General features: G+C 38.5%; 2 protein-coding genes across 2 annotated transcripts in view; both read left to right on the forward strand.

The window, feature by feature from the left end:
• The window catches only part of itga1 (integrin, alpha 1), a gene marked incomplete at its 5' end in the record, with an annotated part of 32,797 nt that extends 30,872 nt beyond the window's left edge, over positions 1 to 1,925 (forward strand). Inside the window, one exon of the mRNA XM_015044064.1 lies at positions 240 to 1,925. Coding sequence (XP_014899550.1) covers positions 240 to 296 — 57 coding nt within the window. The remainder of the gene's footprint in view (positions 1 to 239) is intronic.
• A 1,244-nt stretch (positions 1,926 to 3,169) lies between these two features.
• kcmf1 (potassium channel modulatory factor 1) lies at positions 3,170 to 13,102 on the forward strand. The gene is made up of 7 exons (XM_015044040.1): positions 3,170 to 3,372; positions 5,411 to 5,578; positions 5,700 to 5,839; positions 7,987 to 8,088; positions 8,223 to 8,406; positions 9,991 to 10,285; positions 11,508 to 13,102. The coding sequence occupies exons 1-7, from the start codon at positions 3,357 to 3,359 to the stop codon at positions 11,770 to 11,772; spliced, it is 1,170 nt and encodes a 389-aa protein (XP_014899526.1). The 5' UTR covers positions 3,170 to 3,356; the 3' UTR covers positions 11,773 to 13,102.
• The last annotated feature ends 3,620 nt before the right edge of the window (positions 13,103 to 16,722 follow it).

A 16,722-nucleotide genomic window follows, 5' to 3' on the forward strand; every position in this document is an offset into this window, starting at 1 on the left:
TTAGTGTATGCACATTTCTGAATTTAAGGAAGAAAATCGACTATAAAAACTGTCATTATTCTGGCATTTAGATTGAGCATTTTTGCTAATTCGAACTAACCTAAACCAGGAGAAGTTAAAAGAACTAAATGTCAGACGGTGAGGGAAAAAAAATGGTTATGTCTCTGTGTTAAAAGGGCATTTGAATATTTATTCTCAACTCTGTCGATATGTTGGTCCTCTGTCCTCTGTTTCTGCAGCTTGGCTTCTTTAAGAGAAAAACCATGGACTATTCAAAGGAAGAGATGTCTGATTGAGGTGTTCGGACCACCTCAGCGAAGCTGCGCTTTAAGAGAACCCAAAGACACCTCAGAGCGGTGGCATATGGACTATCAGGAAAAAAAAAAAAAGAGTCATCATCAGTACTTCCTACATTGTCATGTGTCGCATAGTGATGGAAAAATCTCTCAAGCTCTTCTCAGTGCTGCTTGAAGCAGCTGGTTGTGATATTTGGGCTCCTAGTGGGGACCACAGAGGAGCCAAAGACACTGACTGTAAATCACTGTAAATGTGACGCATTTGCTTTCTGATTTTTTTTTTTTTTTACCAGGTTGTTGATAAAGTAGCATCATTTTATTTAATTGTTTTGTTTTGTTTTGTTTTTATTTTCGTTGTTGTTGCTACAGGTCGATTCTAATCTCTGATGGCTTCACTAAAGCTTTAGTGAAAAAAAAAGTACTCAGGTTTTTCACCATAAAAATCCAAAGTTACCTAATACACCAAAAAGGAAAACAGTGAAAACACCAAAAGATGAAAAAGAAAAAAATAAGTCTATATTAATTTTATTTTCACATAAGCTCTGAGTCCCATTTTCAAACATGTTTGCTTGATGAATTTTATGAGACACTGTATTTTTTAAGCATTCCTATAGCATTTTGTTGTTACGTCAGTGTAGCTAAATATCATGGCACATCTTTTATTTTTCAGTTAGCTCCAGTAATTAAGTGTAATTATCACCAGGAGAGCCTTCCCTAATTCAAATCTCTGAGTGTACTGTAAATAGAAGAAGTAATGGATGTAAAGCTGTAAAATGTACAGAATTATTTCGCATTTTATTTAATGTTTTGAGTGACAGGAGATTTTGCTCAGGTGCTAAAAGAATGATAAAAGATGATGTTTGCTTTGGACACATAAAAAAAAGCCATCTGGCTTTAGATTCTATGCACATATGTAAATAAGGTTATATTTTGATAAAAAAAAATAAATAAATTTGATATCATCATCTGCTTAAACATAGATAGAGGTTAATGTTTTTTATCAAGCAGTTTGGCTTATTTGATGGAAAATTGTATTTCAAACTTATTTGTCGTTTTTATTGCAGAATAGATGATATTTTCTACATTTGGAAGAAATGTTTGCCTATGAACCATTTTTTTATTATTATTATTTTAAAGCTCCTTCTCACCTGCATGTATTAGCACACTGTGGCTCACTCACTCCACAGTGGGGTACATAATACTTTGTTCAGTCAGGTTGTTCACCCTTTTTCTACTCCCTCCCCTTGTTAGGTGTAAAGAATAATGTTAAGGGCAAGAAAAGATAGCTTTCAAATATTTTTATACGCAGCGGCTCTCACCCTCCACAGTAGACACATGAAGCACAGGTATTAAATTGTATGTTATGCAGAATGTATGGCCACGTCTGGTTTATGCAACAGGGTGGAGCAAAAGGCACAAAGTGAAAGTTGTGAGCTCATGGCCAGCTTTCTGTACTGCTGTGAAGTCTTCATTGTAATGCACTGGTTTTTCAGAGTGTATGTATGTCGTCATTAGCACAAAAATCGTCAGAAAAATATCTACTAAATAAATATTTTTTCTTTATTCAACATATTTTGAACAGTTGTCCTTAATTCTTCTGGAAGTTTACTTGTGATGATGTCTATCTTTTAAAAAATAATAATAATTAGTTTGTTAGAAAACAACATAAGTTGTTAAATGCGAATAACCAATTCTGGTAATTCATTGATGAACACATCAAAATCTGAACAAAAATTAAATCAGCTATTTACTCATTATTGCAGAATTTGCTGCTTTGTCATGTTTTACATAGATGGAAACTGGAAATATGTTCATTTTTCTGTTAACTCTAACAGGGTTGATAATCCTAAGCACTAAATTGTATAACTGATGTTGACTAAAACATTAGGTTTTACAAAGTAATGAAAAAACAGAACAGTTCAGTCACATCTTAATAAATAAAAGCAGGATCAACAGGTAACTTATTTTGATTAATTCAGTATATATGATCTATTTCAAGTGTTTATTTCTGTTATTTTGGATAGCTATGAGTAACGGATTTGAACATCTAAAATTCAGTTTCCAAGAAAGTAAGAATATCACATAAAAAAAATTCAATAAAGATATTTTTTGAAATGTCATGCTATCAGCATCCTATGTCCTTCTTAGTCATTTGTAGGTTTGATGAGTTGACGGTTTTCCAGCTGAAGCTAAAAGGTTCTTGCTAAAGAAGCCAGCTGTTGACAGCGGTCTGAATCTGAGCATATTATTGTAAAGTATGCTGAAAAAAAAAAAAGTGGGGTCAAAATAGGGTCTGGAGGAAGAGTTAAAATAGCATGGGATCCAAGTTGTTCCTATGTGACTTTGAGTCATATGATCTTTTTGGTGTTGGTTTTGACACCAGAAGATGGGTAAAGAATAAATAAAATATTGATTGATCAAATGCAGCTTTACTGATTTATCAAGTTCAAAGTCAGCACAACTATGATGTTCCAAGGTTCTTTCTGTTGAGCCATTATGCAAACCTTCCAATTGCATTACTGAAATAGATTTTCCATTATGTTTAAATGTATTGATCTGAATCTTATTAATACTTAATAGAAACAAATATAAGCTTCTTCATATATTATTGTGTTTTAGTATTCCAGAAAATTGCTATGCGAATTCCTAAACCATACTTTCTGTTAGCGGTTATCTGACTACACAGCTTCTCCTTAATTTTCGTTTTTTATTGATGAACATTAGAAACAAACGCTTTTTAAATAACAAAACAAGCAACAAACTTCTGCGTTGCATTTTGTTAAAGTAAAGTATGATTCTGCAAGTCAAAGCCCGGGGCTAAGTGATTCTTATTGCGCAAGTATCAAAGAGCGCCCCCTGGTGGCCACCCTTCGCAACATTCGGCCATAAAGTGACACTCTGGGACGGGAAGCAGAACAAACTGTAAGCTGCTGGGGATCCATCTTGCTCGGAAAAGAGACGAGGTTGGAGTGGTTTACCAGCTAAGAGTCACAAAAATTGTATCGTTCCTCGCTGAACGCGCTGGGGAGCCCGAGGAGGGGCTGTGTCGCTGTTTGTAGGATGTCCCGACATGAGGGTGAGTTAATAAACGGATCCTCAGCGCCCGGGATGGGGACTACTTTACCTGATCGGCTAGCTCCATGACTAGCTTCGCTCAGGGCTTTTTCGTGTTAGGAGGGGTAGTCGCGCTTTTCTTGGCGGGCTTCCAAGCTTGTCCCTTGACTTTTTATATTTGCTGTCAGCACCGCTGGTAGTCATGTGCCTGTCATGTAAAAGTATCTGTTGTAACCTCGCTCAACCTGTTCGCAATGAGACAGCAGCAGTTAGCAGCTAGCCGCGGCTAGGTGCTACATTACCTTATATTAGCCGGGCTAGCGAGTAGGCTAATCTATGCGAATATCAGAAGCCTTTGGTTTGGTCAGGACTTCACAGTATTTACACTCTCGTAAATCAGTTTTATACCAACACACCCATTAAAAACTGTTCTAGTATTTATCCTACGTGTTCACAAGACCCGAAACTACTATGTTAATGTATGTAAGTGCACTGTCACTAAAAGACAGAAACTCTGAGGCCTCTGATCATGAACCAGTCTATTCAGATATAAGTTACAGTGTTTTCGTCTGGAGTTAGCGGAGTTTTTCTTTTCTGTGGAATCACTAATGAGTCACCTTTTAAAGTTGTACAGTTTAGTCGACGAGCATTCAGATATTTTCCTCCTAAAGTTTTGATCACAGTTGTCTTGCATTGAACAAACAATGAATTATGAGCATATTTTTTTTCTGGTCTGTACGAATCTTCCATGCTGATCTGAAAAGGTGTGGTGTCGCAATGCTATTTAACTACCAAACTTATCATTTATTCTCCAAGTAAACCTGATAGTGGAATTATGTTTGATGGGGTCAGTGCGAAAACAAAAGTAAGATCCCCCTTTTAAATCATTTGCAGTCTTTCTGAAATATTTCACCAGTCACAGGAAATACACTTAATAGTTGTTTACATCACATGCTGGCCAAATAAGGCATTTTCTGACTCTCCAATGAAATGTGTGTGTAATGCCTCAGTAAAATCTGTTATTTTCATTGTATTTTATGTAGAAACAGAAAGTGTAACAAGTTTTAACACTACGGAAATTACAACTGTTAGATTTTTTTTTTGTAACAGTAAGTTATTTTGTTTAATGTCTAGTTAAGTAAAAGATGGATTAAAAACATCAAGAGCAGGTTTTAAGTGCTTATTTTTAAATAATATCCTATTTTTCCTGAATAATCAGTTGATAGTCGGACCACTTGGTCCAATAGTCAGTCTGTAGTTATCCTTAGTCATTTGTATTTTTAAGACTGTCATGCCTGGAGAATTATATGGACCAAACATATTTCCAACAATTTCTTGCAATATCTTCAAAATTCTTGAAGATCTTTGTTTTACACTTTGAAAAAAAAGTTCTACCTTTCTCCATATTTTCCGTACTGGGCCTTAAATTACTTGTAGATAATGATGTTTTTGAGAAATAACTTGGGGGTATTATTGCTTTCTGTGACGTGTAGCTCTGGTTTGTGTTTTTTCTTCAGGCCGTAGCAACATTACAAGCCTGGGAAACTTTTACAGGTTCTCCATGAACTTGTAGGGGAAAAACCTGAACTTCATTAGTCGGCTAGAACCCTTTATCAGTAACTCTGTGCTGTAAAATGAGACTAAAGTTGCATCATGTAGGTTCAAAAGTACTGGCTACACATGCCAGAACAGAAACACGCACATTTAATTTGACAGTTGTGTCTAACTTAAGTTAAAGTTAACTCACAACTTGCTTAAGATGTAAAGTAAGAAAAGTAAAGTTATCCTTTGGAATTTGTACAGATCTTAAATTCGACGCTAAAGTTTCTAAACCTTGCAGCGATTCTGTTCAAGCAGCCAAATTAGTTTCTATCTAGGACAGGAAACGGCCTCCTTTCAGCCAGCTGACTGGAAGTGCGTTGACCTGAGCACTTTTACTGACCGGTGTTTCATTAAATGGACTTAAAACTGACGACAAACTTTGAAAGCTCTGATACCCTTTGACAGCAGTGAGTAGCCCATCCTCTCCTGAACTCCTCTCTGTGTTTTCCCTTTTTCAGGTGTGAGCTGTGATGCATGTTTAAAGGGCAACTTTAGAGGACGGAGGTTTAAGTGTCTAATTTGCTACGACTACGACCTGTGTGCATCGTGCTACGAGAGCGGGGCCACCACAACACGACACACCACAGAGCACCCCATGCAGTGTATATTAACCAGAGTAGACTATGGTAAGCCCCTAGCGAGGGAAACTTGAGCATCCGATCGAGTCCGTGCCGATTTAATATCTTTACTCCTCTGGCTGTCACTAACAGGTGTTTTTATTAATGTTTCTTTTTTCTTTTTTTGCAGATTTGTATTATGGAGGAGACACCTTTTCGGTGGAACAACCTCAGTCGTTCACATGTCCTTATTGTGGTAAGATGGGCTTCACGGAGACGTCCTTACAGGAGCACGTCACCTCAGAGCATTCGGAGACGTCCACAGAGGTGGTGAGTGTCCTGTGGGGTTTTTTTTTTTTTTTTCTTTCGCCCAACAGGTCGAGCATCAACGCTGCCGTCGTCCGGCTGAAATGTCTTTCAGACATCTAGAGCTGTGTCCCTTTCTCCTTTTCTTTTTCAATGAGACAGTCTTTTTATTTGAATCATCATTTTTTTTTAAATGGTCCTTAAACCTCCCTTAAGAGTTTCAGTTTTATTTATTTTTTCTTTACGTCAAATGTTTTTTTGCAAATATTTCAGTTCATTTCTTCCGCCTGGTATTTTTCAGCATTGCGACGTTCCCTACTCATTTTGGAAAAGTTATCTGGTTTCAGTATTTTCCTGGTTTGCAATAGTAGGGGAAAGGAACACAAGAGTATCGGAAACCTGTTGAATTATTTGCCATACATTTACTGCAGGTTTTAGTATTTTATACTTCAGTTATAATTAATGATAAATTATGCCTTCTTAAACTTGTCCTGACAGTCTTATTCCGCAAATCTGTCATTTGGTTGTTTGAATGAATTAATCATCTAGTGTGGAGAGAGACAGAGATGATACTTAAACAAGGAGGTTTTTTTTTTTTTTTTGTATTGCAAATTAGTGACAAAAGAGAGTGGATCAGTTAAAGACCCACATCAACACTTTCCCCCCCAACCCCCAGACTTCATTGTCTTTATGATGGACAGTGTTTGTTACACATGAACTATTTATAATGTCTGAGATCTGACTGATCAGTTAGCTACTGGTTTTAGAAACACTGCAGACATTCATTTTTTAAAGGAATGAGATCATGTATGGAGACATCCAGGTCATGTATGTAGAACCTCCGATGTCTCATGTAGTCGGATGTATCAGTCCTTTTAAAGACGGTTCTGTGTGTAACACTTGTTGCTCTTTGGAGGCACAGTGTGCCTGAAGTGTTACTTGGTCAACGTTTCGATGTGGGAGCTGCAAATGGATCATGACTCTTTGCACACATCTTTCGTCCAGCTTCCTATTTGCGCTAACAAAGAGGTGTTTCCACTGCAGGAAGCCTCTCAGGAACCAGTGTTGTTTTCTGGAGTAGTTTTAAAGAAGACATTTTCCCAAAATGTTGAAATCTACCCAGACAGGGAGGTGAAACCTCTCGAATGGGCCCAAGCATTTCTCACTAGTTAAATATTCACCACCATTTGGTTTTAGTCATCTACCTTCCCTTCTTTGTGATTCATATCTACTGGAAACATGTATTACTCAAAAACCATGTTCTCTGTTGTTGTTTGGAAACACATCAGTCATTGAGTTTGAGTTTAAATACGTGATTAAATCTGCCACTCCTCGTGGAAATGCATAAAGTTTGGCTTTTGGCGTCGACACAAATCCTGCATAAAAACACCCCTTACATCTTTCTCTTAAAGAGATTTGAATTGGTTGAAATATTTCTTTTGTGTGTTTACGTGGTGTGGTACAGATTAAATTAGTCACAACTCCTCAAATATTCATTTATTTTTAAGTTTGAGGGAGCAGACACACTGTCACTGCAGCTGCTGCTGCAGAAGTGGTTTGTCTCCCTGAGATGCACATCTGCCAGGCTTCAATTATTGAAAAACATCATCTGAGTTAAAACTGGTGGGAGTTATCTACGTAATAGTCTTGGTGTAGGAAGCCCAAAGTGGAATTGCGCATAACGAGTGACTTTGGTGGAGACAGAAGTTCAGTACAGTTTAGTTCCAAAGAAAAAACACACAATCAGGAGAGTCTGTAAAAACCCTTTTTGTGTTTTAAAGAAATATTGTTTCTCTACCTCCTAGTTTCTGACCTATTTATGGACACACACATAATCAGATGATCCTTTTTTTTTAACATAGTTATTTGAAATCAGCATAGTCAGACAAGCATGCTTTTATATACTGCTGCTGCATCAATTGTTAGGTTGTTGCTATTCAAAGATTAAAGTTTACTGGGCCCATCAGTTTAAAGCGGGCGCTCAGATGTTCTGTTGTCGTCGGATGGAAAAATGCCTGCAATGATCTAATTTGGTCTTTGTTGCATTTTTGTACCTAGATGACGTCACTATTGTTCAATAATTGAAATTTAGCATGCAGAGCTGCTTGCACCGTTACATCCAAAGTCCTACGATGTCTCTAACAGAACTCGTCCACTTGCTCTCTCTTCAGATCTGTCCAATCTGCGCTGCCTTGCCAGGAGGCGATCCGAACCACGTGACGGACGACTTTACGGCTCACCTCACCCTTGAGCACAGAGCGCCAAGAGATTTAATATCCTTTTTTTTTTTGTCTTTGTTCTCATGGGAAATTGCTGTCTTTTGGCTTGTTCGTTACACTGATTTAAAGTGATTCACGTTTACGTCGTACACTGTCAAGGTTTCACCTTAACGTTCCCCCCCGTTTACGACGAGTCCAGTAGCGTTCGGCACGTACGCAGGATGTTCCACCCAGGGCGAGGAATCGGCGGCCCCAGAGCTCGACGGACAAATATGCACTTTACTAGCGGCTCCACAGGGGGGCTCTCATCCTCCTCATCACAGAGCTCCACTTACACCCCCAGTAACAGAGAGACAATGGACCCAATCGCAGGTGAGCCTCATACGCAGTGCTTTGTCTTGTGTTGGCGTCCCTGACGAGCAGAAAAGTTGGTCTTAAAAACACGGATATGTTAAACAGAGCTCTTGCAGTGATAGTTTATATTCTACTTTGCTACAAAAGTTAGCAAAGTTTGACAAAACTTAAAGTGGGACGATTTCGAACAAACATAGGTTTAAATGCAAAATACAAAAATCAGGGTTGCTTCAAGTGTTCAAGTTTAAAAACTAATGGTATTTTCAGAGCATACAGCCATGCACACGTTTTTTTCAAAACGGATGATCACTTTAGAAACATCTGCTATAAATTATTAGAAAAGTTTCTTCTTATTATTATTATTTATAAATTTATTTCTTAAATTTGTGTTAGAGGGTTGGCTGCTCTGGAGGAGATGTGACATTTTGACATCAGGAATGTGCAGGAATCCCTCTGTTTGATAAACTACTGTCCATCTGGGGTGCGATCGTATCGATACCACCGAGCTGCCACATTAAACCTGATGGAATGACTTCTAAATGTGGATTGCTGCTGAAAAAGTGGATTATTACTAGGAATGTCTCTGTGATTCACAATATTTGCTCCTGCATAGCAAAAAGAATCCAGGCAATATCTTTCCTTTGTTTGGCCACTTTGGGTTTTGAATGAAACCAGCTTATACTGTAATCATTACACATGATATTAAGATGGCTGCTATTTGTTGACCAAATTACAAACTTTTACTAGGACTTAAAGAATGATGAGATTCATCACCACTGAGATTATTTATCGTATTTTCATCTCGTAGCTCTTTGGGAATCACCTTTTTGGTGCAGAAATATGTTGAAAAAAACTCCCAACTGTTTAACTTTTTAATATTTTCTATAGATTCAGCTTGGCTATCTCTTAAGTGCAAGAAAATTTGATTTAATTTAAATAAAACGGAATAATTTCTGAGTAAGCTGCCTTTTTGTACCTAAATAATTTCTAGTTCCTTTTTACATCATTTAGCAAATAAAGAACTTGGTTTTAAAAAAGTCGCACACAAGCACGGCACTAAATGTAAACACCTACACTGCAAAAAATCTTACCAAGAAATTTTGGTTTAGTTTCTTGTGCAAATATCTTAGTTTTGTCTTATTAAAAGTGTACAAGCTTACAGGTAACTTTTCAGCAAGACATAAAGCAGCTTGGATTAAGGTAGAGATTTCTTAGTATTGTTGAAAAATTACTAGTTAAATGTGAATTAATCTGCCAGTGGAACAAGACATTTTAACTTACAATATGGGAAAAACGTGATTCATTAGCAATTTATGTCACTTATAACCTGTATGTTTTTATTAATATTAAGAAATGACCTACTTAAAACAAGCTCCCTTTTCTTTTTGAAAAGTTACTTGAAAGTTTGTACACTTCAAATAAGACAAAACCAAGATATTTACACTAGAAACCAATTCAAAAATACTTGGCTGCTGGATTTTGTGTATTTTTTTTATTTTTTTTTTGGCAGTGTGTTATCTGAACACCACTTTAACAAACTAACTCATCCAAAAATGAACTCTTTAAAGGAACGAACCAAAAGTTGCCTTGTGTCTCCTGCAGAGTTGTTGTCTCAGCTGTCCGGCGTGAGGCGGGCTGCTGGGGGCCAGATAAACTCGTCGGGCCCCTCGGCCTCCCAGCTGCAGCAGCTCCAGATGCAGCTGCAGCTGGAGAGGCAGCAGGCGCAGGCAGCCCGGCAGCAGGTAGAGGCAGGCCGCCACGCAACTCGACGTGGCAACAACCCCGGCAACACAGGCAACTCTATCCCCCCGCCTAACTCGTCCAACGCCAACACCAGCGCCGTGGGCGATAGCAATCCCGCTTCCTCCTCCCAAAGCTCCCAGTTTCTATTAGCACGGTGAGTGGGGCCAGTTCATCACACGTGGTCCACGTAGCCGTTGAACTGTTGTGTGTTTTCTTGTGATTTTACGTGACCAAAACAGCGTATATGATTCTCAGTTGGACTTTAGCGTGGACCTAAACCTCCATTTTCAGCTTGTACAATATTTAGCTCCATACGTCTTTCCAGCAACTGATGATAATGCCCACAGCATGATGCTGTCATGTATCACTGGGAAAGTGGTGTAAGCCTAAAAGTTCAGTTTCGGTCTCATCTGGCAGAGCATCTTCTGCCACGTTACAAATTGTTTAATTTCTCAGTAATTTGCGACTTTGTGGACGTTTGTCGCATTAATGATGGGGAACAACATTGAAGTATGTGACTTTAATGGATCAAAAGGTGAAAAAGTTTATGGGTTGTGAATGTTTTTGTATGGCTCTGGAGCTTAGGCTGAACCTAGATTCAGAGATGTTTAGACCTGCTTATTAAACAGAGAGAGAAGACGACGTGTGATCTCAAATAGTCGGGGATTAATGTATATCTTTCACATGATCAAATGTCATGCATAAAGTAACTTTTTTTTTTGTAAAACATCTCAGCCTTGCAGTAAATTAACACGCGTGCTGAATTAATAACTTTAGGGCTGAAGCTACCGATTATTGTAGCTATCAATATTCTTTTGGTTATTCCAGTGATTAGTCGGTTATAAATCTGAAGAAATTGTCACTTTCTGCAGCTTTTTGCATTTAATCACTTGAGCTTTTATACAGCATTAGAAATGTGTAAAAATGCAAATAAATAAATGTTTTATAAATGAGAAAAAAGACATAATTTTTACCTAAAATCTAATAACACGACGCTCCTTTAGTGTTGATGATTTGTGGCAAAGGATCCATCTACGACTACAAAAATACTTCTAACATTAAGATGTGAAAAGTTCGGCTCTTTCTGCTTGACTTGGCATCAACACAGTGTAGAGCTGATCTGTTGATTTATAGAATTTGAACCACTTGGCTATACTTACATATTTTTTGTACTGTTTTGGCATAATTATTGCTCCGGGTGTGTTCTTTTAACAAATGGCAAGCTTCAGAATCTACTCCAGTTAATAATTATTTGATTACTAAATCAGCTGATGACTATTCCAACAACCACAATTAATCAGATTAATCGTTTCAGTCCTAAATAGCTTAAAAACATTCATCTTTTTTCTTTTTTTTCTTTTCTTTTTTTCTTCCAGCTTGAATGAACCCAAGATGTCCGAAGCGGAGCGCCAGTTCCTAGAAGGAGAGCGAGCCGACCGCAGCTTGTTCGTCCAGGAGCTGCTGCTGTCGACACTGATGCACGAGGAGAGCTCCTCCTCCGATGAGGACGAGCGCCGAGACTTCGCCGACTTCGGAGCCATGGGCTGCGTGGACATCATGCCTTTAGACGTGGCGCTGGAGAACCTCCAGCTCCGAGAGAGCAGCTCTTCGGGGAGGGAGCCTCCGCCGCCTCCTCTTTGATGTCCGAGCATCAAGCAGACTGTGTCCTCTGTGCTGCAACTGTCAGTGAATGGGGCAGCAGACAAGGGCGGTCATCCCCGGTCCCGCCCTCCTCCTTTCCTCTCTCTCTCTCCATTTCCCTGTCTCTCTCTCCTTCTCTTCTTTCTATCTCCTCAGTTTGTTTTTGGTGATTGTAACTTAAGGCCCGTCACCGTAACTTGTTACATTGTAAACAAAACTAAAAGAGATCAATTGGAATAAAATGTTCATATGGGGAAGGAAGCAAGAGAAGAGATTTATATGAATATAAATATATATATATATATATATATAAAATATATATGAAGTTGATAATCAATCCACTTAACTTTTCTTTATCAGGTAAGTTCTGCAGGCAGCTTTGCTTCCTGTGCCATGTGAAGGGCCCTCCATATAAATACTCCACATTCAGAAGTCATAAGAACACAAGCCCCCTCCGATGAAGCTGCTGTGTGTGTTTAATGATCATTAATAAATAAAAAGTGCTTGGATGGGTTACCATAACTTACCGCATGCAGTTATTTGCAGCGTGCATGACCTTTGATGACCCCCCCTCCCCCTCCCCAACCCACAATCGAAATTTTGTACTTTTTTGGTTTTCTTTAAAGGTATCCCAAAGCTTTCGATTCTTGCAAACGGTTACATCGAATATAGCTTAAGTAGCATACCGACTGACTGGCAGACATCAGCTTCTTGACTGTCTTGTTAGGGTTTTTTTTATTTTCTTTTTTCCCATCGAGTATTTCGAAATGGAGAAACTACTGGGATCTGAAGAAAACGCCGCGATTTGAGAATCCAGTTTGACTTTTCTGTATTACGGCTACAGATGCGAAAGCCAAGAATGTAAGAAAGGAGCTTTGCCTCTCTAGATGTTAATCTTTCGTTTGAAGATTTTAAAGCACAGTAGAGGTTTTAATTTATGGACGACTTGATCCGGTGCTCCTCCGCTCTGCTCGTGTCACACCACATGCTTTCAAAGGCTTGTTTGACTTTTGCTGGAGCTTCATTTCTTTTTTTTTTTCCCTCCCTCCTCCATAACTCAACTCTTTTTGTTTGTTTGTTTTCTGGTTAAAGCTAGCACTTTCTATTTATTTATACCTGTTTTTATGATTTGTTTGAGCCTTGACACGGATCATGCCACCTTCATGCCTCTACTTTTACCCTCTGTAAAGAAATGTACATTAATTTCTTTCTTCTTTTTTTTTGCGTTAACTTTCATAATGATTCTATGACATGGGCAGACTTTTTTTTAAATGTAAATTTAGATTACAATAAATATGGCACACATCTTTTGATGGAAGTGAAAACCTCCGTTCTTTTGCACATTGTCTTTTTTCATATTTGTTTTGTTAAAAGTAATTTGGTAAACTTCCTAAACTTAGGGGATGGTCTTATTAGCTTTTCAGATACCACTATTTTGAAAATGAATAGTTATGCATTTCAAATGCTTGTCGCTCAAAGATCAAAAGATCTCTTTTTATTTTTTTGTAACAGTATGGTAAAGCACAGCTTGTGCCTCTTAGGCCTTATATAGTCATAAACGTTAATTTATAATTTAGACTTGGATAGAATTGAAAACACTTATTTCAGTAATTGAAAAGAAAAAGAGTCCACAGATGTAAAACGCACAGATTGAAATGGGTAGATGGCTTTTTATTGTTATTTTGAACATGATGAAACGCAGCGGACCGACACCAGCAGCTGAAGTGGCTTGTCGAATCTTTTGCCGATTGTGGAAACTTCACACAGGATCTCAAACACCTTTGATTCTTCGTCTCCAGAGTTGACGTCGAAACCAAATGCAAAATTTTACTTACTCTGAAAAGTAAAGCTTTTGACCACAGATCAGCCCTTCTTTTTTTCTCCTTGGGTAAGGTGATTCTGACGTCATCTCTAGTTCAGGAATGGCATTATGAAAATATTTTTAATGGTTGTTGCCCATTTTGGTTGCACATCGGTTTGTTGTGGCCCTTGAATTTAAATCATTTTCTGTATTTAGCGCCAATTCACAACAAATGTCTCGACCCATCTACATACAAATTCTCCTCTTCGTTTATGTTTTTCTCTGTGGCTTTCCTTCCACTCAATTTTCCATTAACACGCTTGCATTCAGCGCCCCAAAAAAAAAAAAAAAAAACAGCCCTGCTCTATAGCAACTCCATCTTTCTTGGCGTTATCAACACCTGTCAATACAACTCAAGCCAGGATTATTCCCAAGGATTAACATTTCTCTGCTGAAATCCTTTTGTAATCACATTTTATTTAGTATTTTATTTCTGTAATTAAATGAAATGGACAATACAATCACCAAAACAAACACTTAAAAGCACACGACTGTGCTTAATGAATCCACACAAGTGTCGATTCATGAGCGGAGTTACTAAAAGCTGTTCACTAATATTGTGCTGAGATGCACCTGCATGATTCTGGCAAAAACTCATTGCACGCTTTTAGGCAGCAGCGATGCCGGGGCCACTTCTCTACGCGAAATGTTTGCAAACGTTGAGTGCAAAAACATGTCCCAGCTCGGCCAAATACCAACTTTTCCAAATACAATCAAAACATTTTGACATTTTTCCTCATCTTTCACAAACTGTCACCATCATTTTGGTTCGTCTTGAACGTCAATCCAGCAACAGTGGAGCTTTTCTAAATTCCCCTAAATGCATATATAGTTCTATAATAGATGTAATAGATGTATTATAGCTATATTAATCTTAGTTTATTTAAGAACTAGGCAGTTCTTAACTGCTTAGGGCTTGTTTTTGTTTCTTCAAGAAATGTGCACTTCCAAGTCAGTTTTTTAGGAAGAAATTAGTATTAATTCCAGAACTCCTTAAATATGACAAATGCATCAATCTCTAAATGACTCAAAATGTCCCCAATTTGGTTTTGTTTACGTTCTCTTCCTGTGATATTATCTTCAAATTTTGTTGAAAGATGTTCAAAAAGTACTGAAGATGCATATATATATATATATATATATATATATATATATATATATATATATAAACCGAAGCTGGAAAAGTTTTAAAATATTGATGAAAAAAATAATTGGACCTCTCGATTCATTTGGCCCAAACTAAGCAATCTTAAACCAAAGGGACGCCTGCATGAAACTACAGGATCCAGTCGCTGTTTTGTCCTTGTGTGTGAGGGCCTGTGAACCAACTGTCCGTGTCACTCCTCTATGGTTATTGTTAGAAACAAATGGTGTCTGCTGGATAACTTTCATGATAACTTGGGGCAGCTGGCACTTCGTAAGAGCCCAGCACCAAAAAACAACACAGATTGAGTTTCAGCTTGAGGGGAGACTGTGGTCCGTCAGTGCGCGGGATTTAGGTGGAGCTGCAGGGTCAGTAATGTAAAACACCACCTGAAATGGGGGAAAAATGTTTAGGTGGATTTGAGCCAAAATCTTTAAATAAAGCACAGAATGGAGAGAAGAGGCTCATGGGAACCATTTTGTGACCAGGTGACTTCTAAAAAGGGGATTTTCTGGACTTTAATGCTAACGTCGTGATTTGAACGATTCTGTAGAGGTTTCTCTTGACTTACTTTATGCTGTGCTTCACCAACAGTTTTGCTGCACCCATTAAAAGCCTGTGTGTGACCGATCCTCACCGGTAAGCCAATATGGGCCTTCTCCCACTGTGCACCCGCTTGGAGGTTTGCTCCACATTTCTTTTTTGCGTCACTGCGAGTGGCAGTTTTCACAAAGTGGATGGAATAATGACAACTGCACCAATCAACAGCTATAGGAAGCTAAAGGTCTGACACAAGTGGTTGTTCTGGCAGGGTACTGATACCAAACACAACTCAAAACGGATGACAAAGCAAGCTAACGTTCGTCGTCTGGAACGGCCTCTCCGTGATTCCCATTGGGAAATTTTGGACCGTGCTCAAAAGCCAGGTCCAAGAAAACCAGCCAACTTAAATGAACTGTTCATGGAAATGTTGGAGACTTTAAATAAACATTCAAACCAACACTAACATGGGGCTTAGCTGGGAAGGAAAATGACTTGAAAATGGCTGTGCTTGATTTGAAATTTATTTGAAAGCATGCAAAAGCTCCCATATGTCTCGTCACTGGGTAGATTTCCTTAATAAGAAGCCCACTGTGAGCTTTACACCGTTTAGAATCCACACACACATGCTGGCAGTGATGTGATAACTTAAAAAAAAAAAAGTCTTAAAAATAACTTTTTTCTGAGTAGCACCCCTCAAACAATCCTTGATGAAGGACGCAGAGCTTATTGTAAGACATACCACCTTTATTAAATGCACAGTATCACAAGGAACATTTCCAGTAATTGTGGATAAGCTACTCACATGATGCACAAAGCATTGAATTGATTGATAGAACTGGCTGATTAAAGCAGGATCAAATCTGCCAGGAGCGCACCACACACACACACACGCACACACACACACACACACGCATTCACACATGCATTCAATTTTATGTGCAAATACACACACAATCACACCAACAAACATGAACACACGCTCACTGTATTCATAAGTAAAATTTATCTTCGTCGTCTTTTTTTCTTCTTTTACCATATATTTACAAAAAAAATAAATAAAATCGTTGACACCACCCCTAAGATAGATTACATTCAAAAAAGATCCCCACCCTTCTAGATTACATTCAAAATAATATACTATTCATGATGCAAAGTCACAGTTATTCATCTGAAAGAGGATCAAAATAGGCTACAGTCAGTCAGAGGTGGTCCGAGTGGCGGGGGCGTCGGGCAGAAGGAGGTCTTCAGACCCCGACCCGCCTCCGTCGGCCACGCATCAACTGGGACGCCTGCTGGCGAGGAGAAATCTGGGTGTGTGTGTGCAGAGTCTGTGCTCCTCCTGCAGACAGGCAGCCTCCCAGATAGCCTCTGTATGAGCTCCCCATCACAGTGGAGAGGAAAA

This window comes from Poecilia latipinna, unplaced genomic scaffold, assembly GCF_001443285.1.
Source record: "Poecilia latipinna isolate Pla-1442-1.1 unplaced genomic scaffold, P_latipinna-1.0 Scaffold661, whole genome shotgun sequence".
Taxonomy (NCBI): Eukaryota; Metazoa; Chordata; class Actinopteri; order Cyprinodontiformes; family Poeciliidae; genus Poecilia; species Poecilia latipinna.

What these genes read in the sequence shown, in the direction of transcription:
- kcmf1 (XM_015044040.1), top strand. An exon ending in CGGAGACGTCCACAGAGGTG is followed by an intron (nt 5,840 to 7,986) that starts GTGAGTGTCCTG and finishes CTCTCTCTTCAG; the next exon opens with ATCTGTCCAATCTGCGCTGC. An exon ending in TCCCAGTTTCTATTAGCACG is followed by an intron (nt 10,286 to 11,507) that starts GTGAGTGGGGCC and finishes TTTTTCTTCCAG; the next exon opens with CTTGAATGAACCCAAGATGT.